At 35.4% G+C, this 16,826-nt stretch overlaps 1 protein-coding gene across 1 annotated transcript; it reads left to right on the top strand.

Annotated features, from left to right (window-relative positions):
* The first annotated feature begins 301 nt into the window (after positions 1-301).
* On the top strand, positions 302-7,920 carry LOC125681876 (complement C1q-like protein 3). The gene is made up of 3 exons (XM_048922132.2): positions 302-366; positions 4,361-4,517; positions 7,464-7,920. Exons 1-3 carry the CDS (start codon positions 364-366, stop codon positions 7,862-7,864), a joined length of 561 nt encoding a protein of 186 aa, XP_048778089.2. The 5' UTR covers positions 302-363; the 3' UTR covers positions 7,865-7,920.
* Positions 7,921-16,826: the final 8,906 nt, after the last annotated feature.

Raw genomic sequence — 16,826 nt, 5'->3', positions numbered from 1 at the left:
AAGTGCTTTGGATTGAATAAAGACACGATGCAATGTTTTATAATTCATATCGATAATTAGTTCATTAGTCATGTGAAGAAAATTATATTTTATTCATTTGATTCAGTAATTCTCATCCTCGGAGTAGCCGATCCATCACCGATTTTATGTAACGTTATTACAAGTTCTGCTATTGAACAAAATAAGTACTAGTAAATTTAATCTTCTCAGTTTGTTACGTCACTTTATATTGAATATTGTGACTTACAAAATCAACAGTGTCTACAGTTGCCATTGTAACCAAACCAACAGTGCCATTCTATTTCAGGTACATATCATCACACGACAAACTCCACTCAGTGGTAATTTCAAAACATCATTGAAATGGTAAGAATACTTATGTTTCGGTGTATGGGAAGATTAGATGTTTCGACAACGCATTATCATGAAAAGCATGTCGATATTCCCCCATAATTATTCCATATTATACCGAGTTACGTTATGGCCAGTTACAGTTTTTTCCATGCAAATGAGAATCTAAGAAACCCAAGACCAATATTTTTTTTTTCAAATTCAATTTCCACTGAATCGAACAAGTGCAAGATATTCCCTCGAGATTAGTCAGTGATCCTTTCATAAAGTAATGTGAAGTTAAATATGCATCAATTTTATTTCTGCCCATCGTCCTGGTCATCAAAAGACCAGATTTGATATCAATGGGATGGATTAACTTGATTAACGACCTTTAAACAGCACCAACAGTAAACAGCACCAACACCTTTAAACACTTTACACCATTATTTTCAATTTGCGCTGTGCGCTATTTGAGAGATCTGTATTTTAATCAGATTGCATTATTCCTCACGAAAAATTAAAGACTAGGTTTTTTTTACACAATAAACAGTAACTCTTTCAATTAAAACGGGACTCAGAATTATTCATATTCTAAAACAATTACTTTATGAAACATCGTACTGATCGCATGCACAAGTCCTCCGAAGTTGAAATTAAAAAGATGCTGGAGTTTCTTATTCATAATATTTAAGAAGTCTTTGGTGACATTTAGGTGGCTAATTTCACAGCGAAATTTGGACTTATTTGTGAACAAAACACCTCTTTTTTCATTTCGGCAAAAACAAATCCTCATATATTGAGAGCTTTAACATCCCATTAAATAAAGAAAGAAAAACAGTGTAATTAGTCACCTAAAGGTCTTTAAATAGTTTCTTTGATTTCCCCATTAACACGAATTTATGATCCATTATTAGCTGACCTGGTTGAGTTCTTATGAGGCAGAATTTATTCTAAAGCTTCAGTATCAGAAAAATGTCTTGCTGTGACCTTCAATTTGACATTTGGATGCATGCACAACGTGTTCTCAGAAAAAAATCTTCACTTTTAAAGAGAACATATTCTATGTATAATCAATTTTTAAACCGAGAAAGGCTACTGACAAATAAGTTGATATCACAGGAATTTCAACAGTTTATGACAGTTCAACAGGAAATGCTTACTCCTCCTAGATACCTGATCTCACGTATGGTGTGTCCAGGGTTCCATGTTTGCTTTACTTTCAATATTGTATTCTTTAGAGCATCGCTTCTTAGTTTGCAGAAGTAGCCTGTCGTTGGGTGGGATGCTCTCTAGCCTATTTTGTACCAGCTTGGGCCGTTATTTGCATACTAATTTTAACTGCGGATTATCCTATTTGTCTTATATAAGGCTCAGGGTTGGTGTTACGGGTCAGTGGGGATGCTTACTCCTTCTGGACACTTTATCACATCGCTGGTGCTTCTAGAGGTTCATGTTTGCGCCACTCTAAAATTTGTATTCGTTTTAGGATTCATGAAATCAGTCAATGTTAACTATCTTCACTCTTTCATATATCGCCTTTTCATTTTAATAGTTCTTATCAATTTAGGACACCTGTTTATCGCATATATCAGTGAAAGAGTTCGGCATCATGTGAATTCACACTATTATGGGTTCAAAATAGAATCAATTTTCACTTAATATAGCTTGATCTAGTTAACAATAAAAGACAATATATATCTCCCTCGTGCATAGCTCTTATCCTTAGACGAATTTGGCTCCACTTTTTTGGCACTCTGTTTTTCCCTAAAATAGCTCTTAGGACCTACAAGTTTACTGTTATTTCGGATTTCAAATATTTCGGTTGAGCATCACTGAAGAGACATTATTTGTCGAAATTCGCATCTGGTGCATCAAAATTGGTACCGTATAAGTTTTACATACTGGTATACGTAATTATGAAGAAGTTAAAAATGTTCAATTGTTAAAGCACAACGCATGGCGCCGGACGAAAATCAATTGCAATAGGTCACCTGAGTAAACTCAGGTGACCTAAAATTGAATATAACGAACAGAAGAATGCAAAACTGAAAGCAGGACAAACACAGACCTATGTACACACCAGAGGTACATTCAGGTGTCTAGGGGGAACGGCCCAACTGGCACTAAATACCCCAGAGAGCACTCGACCCCACGACTGCAGCCTACACCTGCAAACCAAGAAGCGATGTAATGGTTCATCAACAAAGAAAGAGAGCAATTCTATACTAATAGTCATTTCTAAAATAATCTAAATCGTCCAAATGAAATATTTTGTGCCGTAATGTTTCAAACGATATTTCATTTTGCAGTTTTTAATATTGTGAAGATTATAACAATTGAAATATCCTCTCTTCAATAGTGTATTCGATATAACAAATTCAAAGTTTCAAATACAGACTCCATTCTTTCTTTTTTTTAAATAATTTTCTTCTATTCTGTAATATCAACACAAGTGGCATATACATCAATCTTAAATTTACAGGGGGGGGGAGTTTTGAGAGAGAGAGAGAGAGAGAGAGAGAGAGAGAGAGAGAGAGAGAATAAATATATCAAAAGGCTGTTTCAATTGAATAAAAGGTCCCATTCATTCCAGGTTGTGTCAAATTTTGTTTTTTCACCATTTTTATAGGTGTATTTCAAGGTCTCAGTTCTTTTTCAAAATGAGATATCGCTACTACTATATTTAATGTCTTTTCTGTATACCTCATTGTATATATGTAGTACTTTAACCACAGAAAAAGTGTGTTTTGAATATATTTGTTTGAATCAAGAAATCCCAGCAAAAAAAATTTTTTTTCTAATAGATAACTGTAGATTTGTATTTTCTTCAACATATGTTTCCAAAGTATCTAAAAAGGATTGAACATTTACACATTCCCAGAAGAGATGTTCCATTGTTTCTTCTTCCAATTTACAAAATGTACAACTTTTTGTATCCTTCCTCTTAATCTTATGCAGGAAAGTGTTTGTAGCCAAAATTATATTCATAAGTCTATATTGGAACCATTGAAATTTTGAATTTTTTGTTAACTTAAATGGTACTTATAAATTGTTCTCCATTCACTTTCTTCAAGTCCAAATAGAGTGTTCCATTTTGTTTTACAGATTGGTTCAGTATCGTTATAGTTCAATATATCATAAATATGTTTTGATTTCTTATAACATGACAATTTATAGATATTAGGTAAAATCAAGGGATTTTGTACGTTAAATATAGCCCTTTCATTATTTTTTGTTTTCATCCATGCTTTTACTGCCTGTACTATACCCATAAATTCTAAAAAAAAAAAAAAAAAAAAAAAAAAAAAAATTAATTGGTACACAAGGATAAATGGATGAAAATTTTTCATATGTATAAAAAGTACCATCTTCATGTATGATATCATTTACATATTGTATGTTATACTCAAACAGATTTTTATTGAAATATGTTTTTTACCTATCATAATGTTTGGATTTTTAAAAAAAAAGTGGTATATCACCTTTTGCCTTTTCTATAAGAAGGCTGTCTTTCTGAACTAAGTCTATCCAAGCATTAAAGACATCTATCCAAAAGACAATTTTGAGTGGGTTTTTTAATCTCATGTATATAATCTATTCCACATGTAGTTAATTTTGTCAAATCAAGCTTGGGAATGAAGAGTTCAAAGCCTTTATCTGTAAAGATTAATTGTCTCATCCAAACAAATTTTTAAAGATGCAATAAAGACTCCATTCTTTCTTCTTATCTATATGAAAGATGAAGATAGCGAACACTGATCAATCTCATAACTCCTATAAGCAATACAAAATATATGATAATACTTCTAAGTTTAATAGAACGTTATTTGCAACATCGTGAATAGAATTGTACTGTCCTCAGCTGTAAATAATGAATATTCGAATTAGTTTCAACGACACAATCCTGTCTACTAAAAGCAAATTCTAATTTATTGAAGTAGTGCATCTCTGAATTGTTTGGTTCAGGGGTGTTCAAGCAGTAAGTGACTTGTGTGGTTGTTTTACATCTATGAAATGTCTGTTTCAGAAGTGTACATACAGCATGGAACTTCTGTGGTTGTTGTTTTTCATCTATGCAGCTGTTAATGGCGATTGTGATAAAGGAATTACGTTGATAAAGGATCAACTTAAAACTTTGGAAAAATCTCTTCACATGGTAGATGGCAGTTCCTGCTGCAGCCCAAGTATGTTTTATTCACACTATTTAATCGTATTTTAACTTAAAACGGTCCATTCTTTTATATACCAATTTATGTCTGATGTTAGGATCAACTTTATCAGATTAATATTTAATTTAAACAGCAAATGTATAGGGGTAGACAGATTGATGAATTTAATAGAATTCTACTTAAGATTACATGTATGTTAAATTTAAGGGGGAATTTTTCTTTAACGCCCTATTCGAGAATTTTCCCTCATATTGTAACGTCGCCAGCATTAGATGATTGCTTACCACGAATTTTGACAAACAACTTTGTTTTGATAATGTTTATCAAATTCTTTTCAGTTTTTGAGATATTTAGAAAATATGTTTGACCCCTCTCGGCCCTTTATTTGAGGGGCTGGCCCCCACACTTGATATTGTCGAGTAGGTCTCGTCATTATTTACAAATGTTGTTTTGCAACGTTTAGCAAAGTATTCTTAGTTTTCAAAATATATATGATATTCAGTTTTAGGGGTCATCCCCTTAATTCGAATTCCTTAAAAGGGGTGTAAAACAAAATTTGAAGATGGCATATTGTTTAGAGTTACATTCTGACCAATTTGTATTATGCTTTACAATATATTTTCCGTTTAAGAGATAGAAAGAATGACATTTTTATACATTATTCCTCTTAAAACCCCTAATTATATAATCAATGATCATTTTGCTGAAGTCATCAGTTGCAAATCGTTACAACAAAGAACTTTGCTTTAAGGTAGTTCCACCCTCCTGTGACATCATAAGATTTTGCAAAGTCAATGATTTGATAAGATTTATGCATGCCAGAAACATACATTTTGTAGGAATCTTTTTAAAAGTTATTGTAAAAAATCTTGTTAACCATAAAATATTTCAAACGTCTAGGTTATATATGAATAATCAATTATATGTTTCAAACAATTAAATCCAAGGACAATAACTCTGTTTTCATTAAATTATTTATTAAGTTCATTATGCTATAGATTTCCTGTATTTTTCACAAACAATTTGTATATTTTTTAAAGAAACAGATTCATGAAATTGTGAATACTTTTATATCACTATAACCAGTTTTTGTAAAATTTGGTAATGATGTTAAAAGAAAATTGCAATTTTCTAATGTTGATAACGGGTATATGTGTCCTAATTGATAGAAAAAATTATTAATACCACAACATACTAATTTTATCATTTTTATTTGAACCTATAATTCTAGAACGGTGGGATTGCCTTAATAATGCTTCACACATTCTTTTTAGGTTTTAAAATATTCAGAATACTTTCGACCACTTTCAGACCTTTGTTTCAGGATCTGGCCCATAAAATTGGATATTGGCAAATGCATCTTTTCATTACCTGCTACTTTTGCTATATGTCTTTACAAAGTATTTACGTATTAAAAGATATTAACGAAAATGTATCAAAAATTGCACACAAAAATTTGTCGCACATTTTCGAGTCCAGGTGAGCTTTGGTGCCTTTTGCGACTGACAAATCGCAATATGCTTTGTTTCATCTATCAAGTCTCCTCTACAATCGCTGAAAATTTACAGTTGATATCTTTCATAGTTTTAAATAACACTCGAGGACAAAGTGACTCTCTGAAAGTTAATATCGTACGTAATACATGACGTAATCAAAATCGGAAAAAAGTTTCGAGTTCAAGTAAATATCTACCATCCCTGAAAATTTTACAAAAATCGGTAGACGCATATCCGGGAAATCGCGCCCATAAAATTTCGTTCAAAAATATTAGAGAAAAAACCTTACAATAACAATAAGGTCTTCCTTTGGAAACGGAAGACCTTAGTAATAATAGACAAAAAAAGTTACAATAACAGTAAGATCCGTTAGAAACGGACGACCTTAATAATAGAGGAGGAAACTCACAATAACAATAAGGTTTTCCGTTGCAAACGGAAGACCTTAATGATAACTGATGTAGTACCATCGTGTATCCTAATGCAAAGCAGGAAAATTCTGCCATACTGCTTGAATGGGAGAAACTAATAATTATCATAACAATACCGGCGTTGTAACCGATACCACGTGATAATGCAAGGTTCTGATTATTACAAAACATTAAAACTGTTTGTAAGTAACATACACATTGCACGCATAAACAGCAATACTAGATACATATAATTCCTCACCCTCTATTTCTATATAATTAAATTGGTTATGTATATTTAAATAGCATGTCTAGCTAGTTCACATTCAGCAGAAACTGGTTCAATATTTTCACAGTTAAGAAACCATGATAATTTGTTTTCATCGTCTAATTTAGCAAAGTTACAACAGTGTTTTGGATCACATTCATCGTATCCTCTCTGCATACTATATACCATTGATTGTACGTTGTTTAACGTCCCTCTCGAAAGTTTTTCACTTATATGGAGACATCATCATTGTCGATGAAGAGCTGCAAAATTTAGGACAATGCCCGGCGCTTATGGCCTTTGAGCAGGGATATTTACCGTGCCACACCTGATGTGATACGGAGCGTCGATGTTTTTAAGTCTCATCCGAAGAACCACCCCATTTAGTCGCCTTTTACGACAAGCAACGGGTACTGAGGACTTATTCTAACCCGAAATTCCCCACGGGAATGCATACAATAATTTAGACACTCAAAACGTACAACAGCTTCTCATCATATAAATGCAGAATTATCTACACAACATTGATATCACTGAGCAAATGTCATCAGTCCATCGCTTAGATAATGATTCGTATATTTAAGAATGATAGTCGACAAAGTCTAAAGATCGATATAATTTCTTTACATAATGATCGAACAAGGCAATGTACAGGGTTTCAATGTGCCCATTGAATACAATTCCTTTAAAAGATACATTTCTACCATTCACAAAGTTTTTAATTCCTTGAAGATTTTGCAAACATTCGCTACCTTTAACTTTCTTCCTCGTGTATTTTACTTTGTAGAACCGAAAATACCTGTAGCATTCCACGCCGAGCTTGGCTCTGACAGAATTTACAAAGGCGGTTCAGTCTGGGTCTTTGACAATGTCGTCACCAACGTAGGAAATGCGTACAATCCAAAGACGGGGAAGTTCACCACGCCAAGTAAAGGTATCTATCTGTTCAACTGGTACACTCTCAGTAACCCTGGTAAAGTGTCACATGCAGGGTTATACGTAAATGGGAAGATGAAAGGAAGACAGGCCTCAAATAACCAAGGCAATGACAAAAAGTATATTACTGCTGGTAGCAGCATCGTCCTGGCTCTGGAGAAGGGAGATTTAGTATACGTTATGGATGCTCACGGATGGACATCAGATGTGAAAAGCTCTTGGACAGCCTTTGGTGGTGTGCAACAGGGCTGACATGCATAACAACCAGTTGTTTATCTACTTCCTTCAATAAAGGTTTATCTAAATTATTTCCGATTTTATTTTCATATGCCCGTACAACTGGTCCAGAGACAAACTTATTCTAAATTTATCAATACAATATAAATTAACAAGGTTATGCAATTTGGTATAACAATGTTCAGGTGTCTGTAGGATTGATTGATTGATGTTTTCCGTCACACTCAACAATATTTCAGTTATCTGGTGGCGCCCATTTTTTATTGGTGGAAGAGATAACTCAGATACAATGTACCTGGGAAGAGACCACCGACCTTCCGAAAGTAAACTGGGAAACTTTCTCACTTACCGGCGCGAGCGAGATTCGAATCCGCACCGACAGAGGTGAGAGGCCGTGTGATTTTGAGCGCGATGCTCTAACCATTCGGCCACGGAGACCCCTTCTGTAGGAAAAACAGATTCAAAAAAGAATTAATTAGCTCTTGTGAGTGTGCTAATGGTACTGAGATATCTAAAGGCGTCTTGTAGTAATGATTTAAGGAGGAACTAGAGATATTTGTTTTATGAAAAACAAATGTCTCCCCAGATCCCCAAATTGGAAGTGCTCCAAATCAAACCTCCTCCCCTTAATGTACTGCATGGTATGGAGGAGAAAGCATGAGCTCCGATAAGCCACATAGGAAAAGTGTTCACAAGCTATTTTACACCCTCCATCCATCAGATCCACTATAACTTTAAGGAAAGCAATTGGATTCCCCTGTCCCTACAATATGCACATCTGCAAACGACATTGAAGTATTGTACAAAATTTCAAGTTTTAAACACTTCTCCTATATGGCTTATCTGATAAATTTGAAACTTTGTACAATGCTTCATTGCCATTTATAGATATACATATTGTCGGAATATGAGTGTCCTATTATTTTAGTAAAAGTTACATAACAGTGGATATAAGAGGGGTGAAGGATGTAAAAGAGCTTGTGAACAATTCTCCTATATGGCTTACCGAATAGATTTGAAACTTTGTGCAATATTTCATTGCCATTTATAGATGAAATTATTTTCCCAAACGATATAGTGGATCTAGGAGGGCTAGAGGATGTCAAAATAGCTTATGAACGTTTCTCCTGTATCTATACTTACAAATTAACAAATTTTGCCAATAAACTCCGAAACACTTGCTCCAGAGTTTATGTTTGCACCTTTACTATTGTTCCACATGTGAGGTGAAGTCCGTAAGCTATAATGGAATTTTACTTGATTAGTAACTATCGTTAATCTAATTAAAACCCTACTTTCGTTTTCGATAAACTACCCAGAAAATCACAGTGGTGGAGACACTTTGGCGGATCTAAGCCAGTTTTATTATTTTTAATGGCAACTTAAGATAATACAATATGGGGTAAATCCATTGTTTATCAATGTTTGACTTTGATCCTACAGAAGAAATAGTTTTCGATAATATTTGAATAGATAAAATATGCCTGTCCGTTTCTTCAATCCGTGATTTTAGTCTTAAATCGGCCAGATGGAAATATCCAGAACGAAGCGCCAAGTCACTATAGACGATTTTGTCTAAAAGCAATCGCACATCCTCGGGCTTTTCCAGCAAGCCGAAAAGTTGTGATTGGTTTACAACATGATCAGCATAAAATTATGTAGGTGTTCAGTGTTATACTTATAATACTTTTGACCAGGCTTTATCATTTTATGAAGAACTTAAACGAAGGACATCCCCCCTTCCTAGACCAAAGATCTGACACATCGAAAAGTTTTTAAATACGATATTCATCTGATATTTTCGATCTTTAACTTTTTCCCGTGCTTATAGAAGTCACTGTTACGACTTTTTGTAATAATTTATTAATAGTTACTGATATGTACAAACACATGAAAAACGCAAAAAGGTTTTAGTTTAGTTGATCATGTTTTGTGATGACACAGATCGTGAAAGTAAGTAATTAGTTAAAATCTGTCCAATATGTCAGTCAGATATTGAATGGTCCGGGACTGTTCTGGGAAGTTTGCGCCTTATGAATTTAAAGTTAAAACATTTTACCGAAATTAGGTTGTACATGTACACTACCTGACAATGTCCAAGAAATCAGACCACTGTTTACAATACAGCAGTCTTTCTGTTTGTCATTTATATAGTGCATTATGTTCTAATTATGTTCCCCAAACAAAGTTTGGGAACATATTGTTTTTACTCTGTTTCTTATTATTATTATTATTATTATTATTATTATTCTTTTTCTCCGGTACTTTTTTGTCCGGTAGTGTTCTCAGAAACTACAAAAGGGATCGATATGAAACTTTCCAGGATGATAGTATAGCGTTTGTAGATGTGCATAGTGATAGTCATTTTGTTTACACGTGCATGCACGCGCGCGCACGTGCATTGCAATTTTGGTACAAAAAATGGAAAATCAGAATATTGAAGGAAGCGATATAAAACCTAAATAGGATGATAGTATATCATTTGTACATATGAAAAATAATAGTTATTTTGCCAGCACGCGCACGCATGCGCGTGCACGCGCATTACAAAATTTGTACGCTAACTTTGGAATCAGTCTAACTTTTTTGTTGTTCATTGAAATGGCTTGAAATTCATATCTTAGGTAGATATTGAGACCCTTAACTGATTTACATGGTCAAAATTACCAATTTCCACGCGCATGCACGTGCGCTTCATTTTGATTGGATAATGCTAAAACGTTTGTAACTATCTTATTTATGAAGCGAATGAGATGATATTCACAGCATATGTAGACAATATGTGTATCTATATGTTGGTGTAACAAAAAATGCCAACGCACACGCGCATGCGCGTGCAACGTTTTTTAAATGTTCAATTTTTAAAGGACGATAACGTTTTTGTTTTTCATCAAATTCTATTCATATTAGGGGTTTAGATGTATCTTGGTACTCCTTACAAATTGCTGTGGTTAAAATTACTGCTATGCACGTGTGCTGATTTCTGATTGGACGATTTTAAAATCGCTATAACTTCCTTATATTTGGTGGAAACGCTATGAAATTCATAATGTGGGTATATGATACAAATGCCTGTTGAACAACATCAACAAAAATTTGGAATCATACACGCGTGCGCGTGTATGCACGTGCAACGCTTTCTTTCATTTCTTGGTACTGAAATGATCATATTGAACGTACTACATGTAATTAAAGGCTAAAATAAAATGATTTTTTCCTATAGATTCACAAGGACATCACTTTTTAATTGGGGGAGGTTTGGGGAACATCTGTAACGGTCCCCGTTACAATTAGAACTAGTTGAATATTGTGTTTAACGAGAAGAAACGACGCCCCTGGTGGGCCCAAGACCAAGCCCTGGTGTGGGGCCCAGGGTGCGAAGCCCTGGTGTGGGGCCCAGGGTGCGAAGCCCTGGTGTGGGGCCCAGGGTGCGAAGGCCCTGGTGTGGGGCCCAGGGTGCGAAGCCCCTGGAAGCTCCTTAATTTTACCGATTTCATAGGGCTTTAAATATGTTTCCTATATAGTTATTTTTACTATTTTCTATCAGTTTTAGCAAAAGGAAATTAATAAAATGACGCAAATGATAAGGGTTTTTGGGAAAACAAAGTGTAAGTTCTCCCAATAAAGGTAATTCAATAAATCAGAAGATTCATTTAATTCTCCGAGAGTGAAAGAGATCATTCCTTCTTTTATGTTTTTTTTTTTTTGGCTCAACAAGAGACCACGATGTACTTTAAATTTGAACATTTTTCGGGGGAGATGGCAGATGACACCCATCCCCCTCAAATCCGCCACTTCAATTGCTGTCGTAGAATCATAATCTTATTTTCAATACGGAGAGAGAACATTTATGTTACATAAGGAACATCTAATTTGGAGTTATTTACTGTATATGATATCAATAAATATAACAGAACTAATGCACGCAATTATTTATAAATTGTTCTTACATTCTTTTGAATTAAAGATATGTGGCCGGTCGGCAGGGGATGCTTGCTCCTCCTGGGCGCCTGATACCACCTCTGGTGTGTCCAGGGGTCCGTGTTTGCCCAACTGTCTATTTTGTATTGCTTATAGGAGTTATGAGATTGATCACTGTTCGTTATCTTTACTTTGCATCTTTCATTCAGTATATTTGTGCAACGATTCAAACATGCATTAAAAAAGCCTTTCGTCTATGCAATATTATTTGTGATTTCTCGCACTTGTGCGGGGTTTCATCTAGTGGCTTATATGATTATAACTCATAGGAAAATAATTGGGTCATCCAGTCCCACCAATGTGCACATCTACAAATCTACTAATGGCAATAAAGCATTGTACAAAGTTTCTAGTCCATCCGATAAGCCATATAGGAGGAGACGCGTTCACGAGATTTTGTGACTGACAGACGGACGGACAGAAAGTAAAAAAAACAATGTCTTCCTCTGAAAGAGAGGAGACATAATAACACACCAGAGAAATTTGAAATGCGAGGAAAGTGGAGGATATGTACAATATTTTGAAATTGAAGACCTTCAACGGATGAATTGACTTATAACTACACCTGTATATGCTCACCCTCCCCTCCCTACATTTATAAAAATATATTTTCTCGTTTCATGCTAAATTTACTTGATTCAACTGATTAACATTTGTACTTTCATGATAAACGGTGCACAAATACGCCGCAAACCAGTTGCGGATCCAGGATTTTCGAACGGGGGCACATGTGAATGTCAAGTATTCGCCTAAATACTCAGAAATGTTGCATTCTATATCTGTAGTTTTCATCTATATATGCCAGTAATGTATTGTATTCGTGGCAAAAATGACGTAGGGTTTCAATCTGCCACTGCAAACGTTCTATAACTGTGTGATTAAGCTTGGGGTTTCTTCGTAAGCTGAAATTCTCATCGTCATTTGACCCTGCATTGAATAGCATTGCAAGAAATTCTTCGGGCCCTATTAACAACTTATGAAAAGTGCTAGCAACAAGAGTACCGCAAACGGTACCTAATACGCCCGTGAAAATGCTTACATAAGGTGTTTCCTTAAGCCATAATTTGTAGAACTTTGCATCAGGTAGTTATCAGCCATCATCAAGCTGTGACATAATTTCTTTGCATCGTATGAAAAAAGGGTTCTAGCTCAAAAACTGTGACAGGAAGTAGACAGACAAACCAATAGTTCTGTGTTTAAAATATTTCCCCAAATCTGACCAAGTTCAACAACCTGTAATTATTTAAAACGTCAATGAAAATTTTAAAAAAATGTTGAGAATCAAAATCCTTGCATAATGCACATCTTGAAGTTATTTACAAAGACCCTAGCTTCTAAACTGTGAGAGGAGTTCATGAGAGAAAAAACATGTCCTGTATTTTATATAATATTTTCTCAACATGGACTAAGTTCAGCAGCCTGTAAGTTGCTCAAAAATTGAAGAAAATTCCACTCATTGTCACATTCCTTCATACCCAAACAAATACTCTGTAAAATAATGCCTTCACTTGAAATATGTGGAAGGGGAAAAAAGACAAATCGTGTACTCTCTATGCAATATTTCCTCAAAACTGACTAAGTTCAACATGTAATTTTCTCAAAAAGTAATCTTCTCAACATTTGAAGAAAATCAAAATTCTGGCCACATGCACACCTTCAATAACCATATAAACGCTCTGTAAATAAGACAGTTCTCAATTGAAAACTGTGACAGGGGTTCACCGGACAAATTTTGTACTCCCTATGTAATATTTCCCCAAACGAATGAAGTTGAACAACCTGTAATTTTCTCAAACATTTGAGAAAATCAAAATACTTGCCACCTGCCCATCTTCAATACCCATACTAACAATCGCTAAAGCAAGATGGTCTTAACATGAACAATTACGGGAGGAGATCGCCGAAAAAATTATGTACCATCTATATAACAATTTTCAAATAAAGGAGCAAACTCCTGCAAGAGAGGTCAAATGCGATCAAAATTGCATCATGATCTAGAGTGATCCACAAAGAAGCTACATAGCAAGATTCAGTTTGATATGTGAGAGAAATGAAATTAGAACCAGAAAACCCAGAACGAACGGACGTATAGACGTCGCTGTGCCATAATAGATCATAATACCAATCGGATCACGCGCTCGTCCTTTTCCGTAACTGGGAAGAAGACTCTGACGTGGATCGGTGTAAAAATTGTATCAAATCGATGCATTTCTTCGCCGGAATCGCGCATGTGGATGACGTTAAAGGGCTAGGACCGAATGTCTGCATAATGTGTTATTTAGATTTTCACCACACATTCAGTTTTGGTATCATTAACGTCTTATTCATTATATTATATGAACATATAACTGGAAATTGATAGTGGTAGAATACCTTCCAGAACAGATTTTGACTACGGTTAACTCCGTTTGCCTGGTCAAAATATAGGGCGTATGACGGATGTGACCGGTCGACAGGGGATGCTTACTTTTCCTGGGCACCTGATCCCACCTCTGGTATATCCAAGGGTCCGTGTTTGCCTGGCTTGCTATTTTGTATTTCCTTATAGGAGACTGATCGCTGTTCGATGTCTCCGCCTTTCATATGTATGATATCTTAGATGGATTTGAAAGCTCGCGTTTCATATTGTAACGTGCGACTGTGACGTCAAAGTTACATTTGTGTACACATTACAACTGACTCTGATGGTGTCGATCTACATACGAGGTTCATTTGCGCTTACGGAAATACCCGAGTAGTTACGATTGCCATAATACAGACCGTCTAAAGAGGGGCATATAAAAATAAGTTTCTCGTCATCAAACATTTCTGCAGGTGATTGCACATGCAAACTCAACAATGGACATAATAAAAAGCATTTGAACAATGAAACTAAATCAAACCGTCGGAAAGTTGCAAGTAGGCGTTCGTCAGAGGGGTTAGCCAGATGATTTAAACTTCCTCCCTGTACAATAAGGTGGTTGTTCTAACAGTATTGTCGGACAGGATCAATAAATAACCCCTAATCCCTGATTGAGGGTTGTGACAACCCCATGTAAAAAGCGTACGTAGGGCAATATCGCTTCTGGGACAGATTTTGACTAAGGATAACTCAGTTTACCTGATCAAAATATAGGGGTCATGGTGGGTGTGACCGATGGACAAGGGATGCTTACTTCTCCAAGGCACATGATCCCACCTTTGGTATATCCTGGGGTCAGTGTTTGCCCAAGTCTCCATTTTGTATTGCTTTTAGGAGTTATGAGATTGATCAGAGTTATCCCCACCTTTCATTTACGACTGCTGTGTACGGCAAGGCAAATTCTTGAACGACAAGGTGGGCTCAAATTGAAACGCTATAGGATCCGCTGCAGAAAGCCTTACAACTTAAATCGCATTATCGACGTTACAGAGTGCAATGGGCCCCGACAGAGGCCGAAACAACATCAAAACTGGAATAATAATTTTCATTCGATATAACCCAGTGAACTCGTTATTAATAAAAGACACCACAAAGCCGTCCACGTTTGCTTGAAGGAAGATGATAAACTTTAATTTGGGTACATGAATTTTCATTCATGTACTAAAGCGGATTATTAGATGACTGTACATACGGTAAATCTTTGATATCTTGAAGGATAGTTCGAGGGATACCAACCAATCTGTTAGAGCATGTGCACTTTATACACTCTGTAGAGTGACACCTTTTTATACCGGGCGACGTGTCAGCCAGTATTATCTCGTGATTGTTTCTATTGATGAAAAAATAATATCGAGCGCCAAGTATCCTCGGGAACTGTACAGCTCGATGGTTAAATGAAAGGCGAAGATAACGAACAGTGATCAATCCCCGAGAGTTGGGCAAACACGGACCCCTAGACATACCAGAGGTCGGATCGGGTACCTAGCACGAGTAAGCAGCCCCTGTCGAACACTAACACCCGACATGAGCCCTATATCTTCATCAGGTAAACGATGTTATCCTTAGTCAAAATCAGTTTGTCAAGAACGGCCTAACAATTGGTATGAAACACCCCAAAGTAGATCGCTATAACGGCCATAGAATTTGCGAAATGCTGACTTTAAACAAGACTGTTGAAACCCCTGCACCATCAACTTCTTTGTCAGTAGCCTCCCTCGATTTAAAAACTGATCATACGCAGAACAAGCTCTTGCATATCGAATCAGTTGAGATATATAAGTTATAAAATTTAGAAATTCATTTCAAAATTAAGGATTATCTCCCTAAGGCATATCTCTTATCCTTAAACGAATTTGACTCCACTTTTTTTGGCACACTGTTTTTGCCTATAATAGCTCTAGGCCTTCATTGCTGTTTCGGATTTCGGGCATTTCGGTTGAGCATCACTGAAGAGACATAATTTGTCGAAATGCGCATCTGGTGCATCGGAGTTGGTACCGTATGGGTTTTACATACACAACATATGCAGATGATAATGGAATATTGCTACATTAATATATGAGGTTGAAGGTAGAGACGCTGAAATCATCCAGTTTGTCATAAAGTTGAGTTGTTAGTCTTACATTAATATCTACATTCAATAAAATATCTAAGTATAGTATGGAGAAGTGCATGACTCTGTGGTGTGTTTTGGTATTTCTGCCATACCGTATCTGGTTTCAATGTTTCCAAAACTCTATATGGAAATTAATATACTAATCAAACTCTGGTCTAAGTTTCGTTTCATAAACATAAATTTTGATTTTCAAGGATTAACATTCAAATCATGCAATTTTGGCTTTAGTTTTCAAAATATATGCTATTTTCCTCTCAAACGGCATATTTGCTTAAATCTATCATTCATAATTATATATTTATTAATGCATCATCTTCGAACAATTTTTATGATACTTTAAGGTTTTACGTCTATATTTAAAGTTAAGAAAAATCATTTTGCCAAATTACAAAACCTTGTGGTTTTAAATTGTCTTGATAAATTGAGGATACTTTGTTTGTAGACCAGTATAAAAATGCATAACAATAAAGTCGGAAATA

Source organism: Ostrea edulis, chromosome 2 (assembly GCF_947568905.1).
Source record: "Ostrea edulis chromosome 2, xbOstEdul1.1, whole genome shotgun sequence".
Lineage (NCBI taxonomy): Eukaryota > Metazoa > Mollusca > Bivalvia > Ostreida > Ostreidae > Ostrea > Ostrea edulis.
The sequence above is the reverse complement of the archived record's forward strand: the minus strand, read 5'-3'. Positions and strand labels throughout refer to the sequence as shown.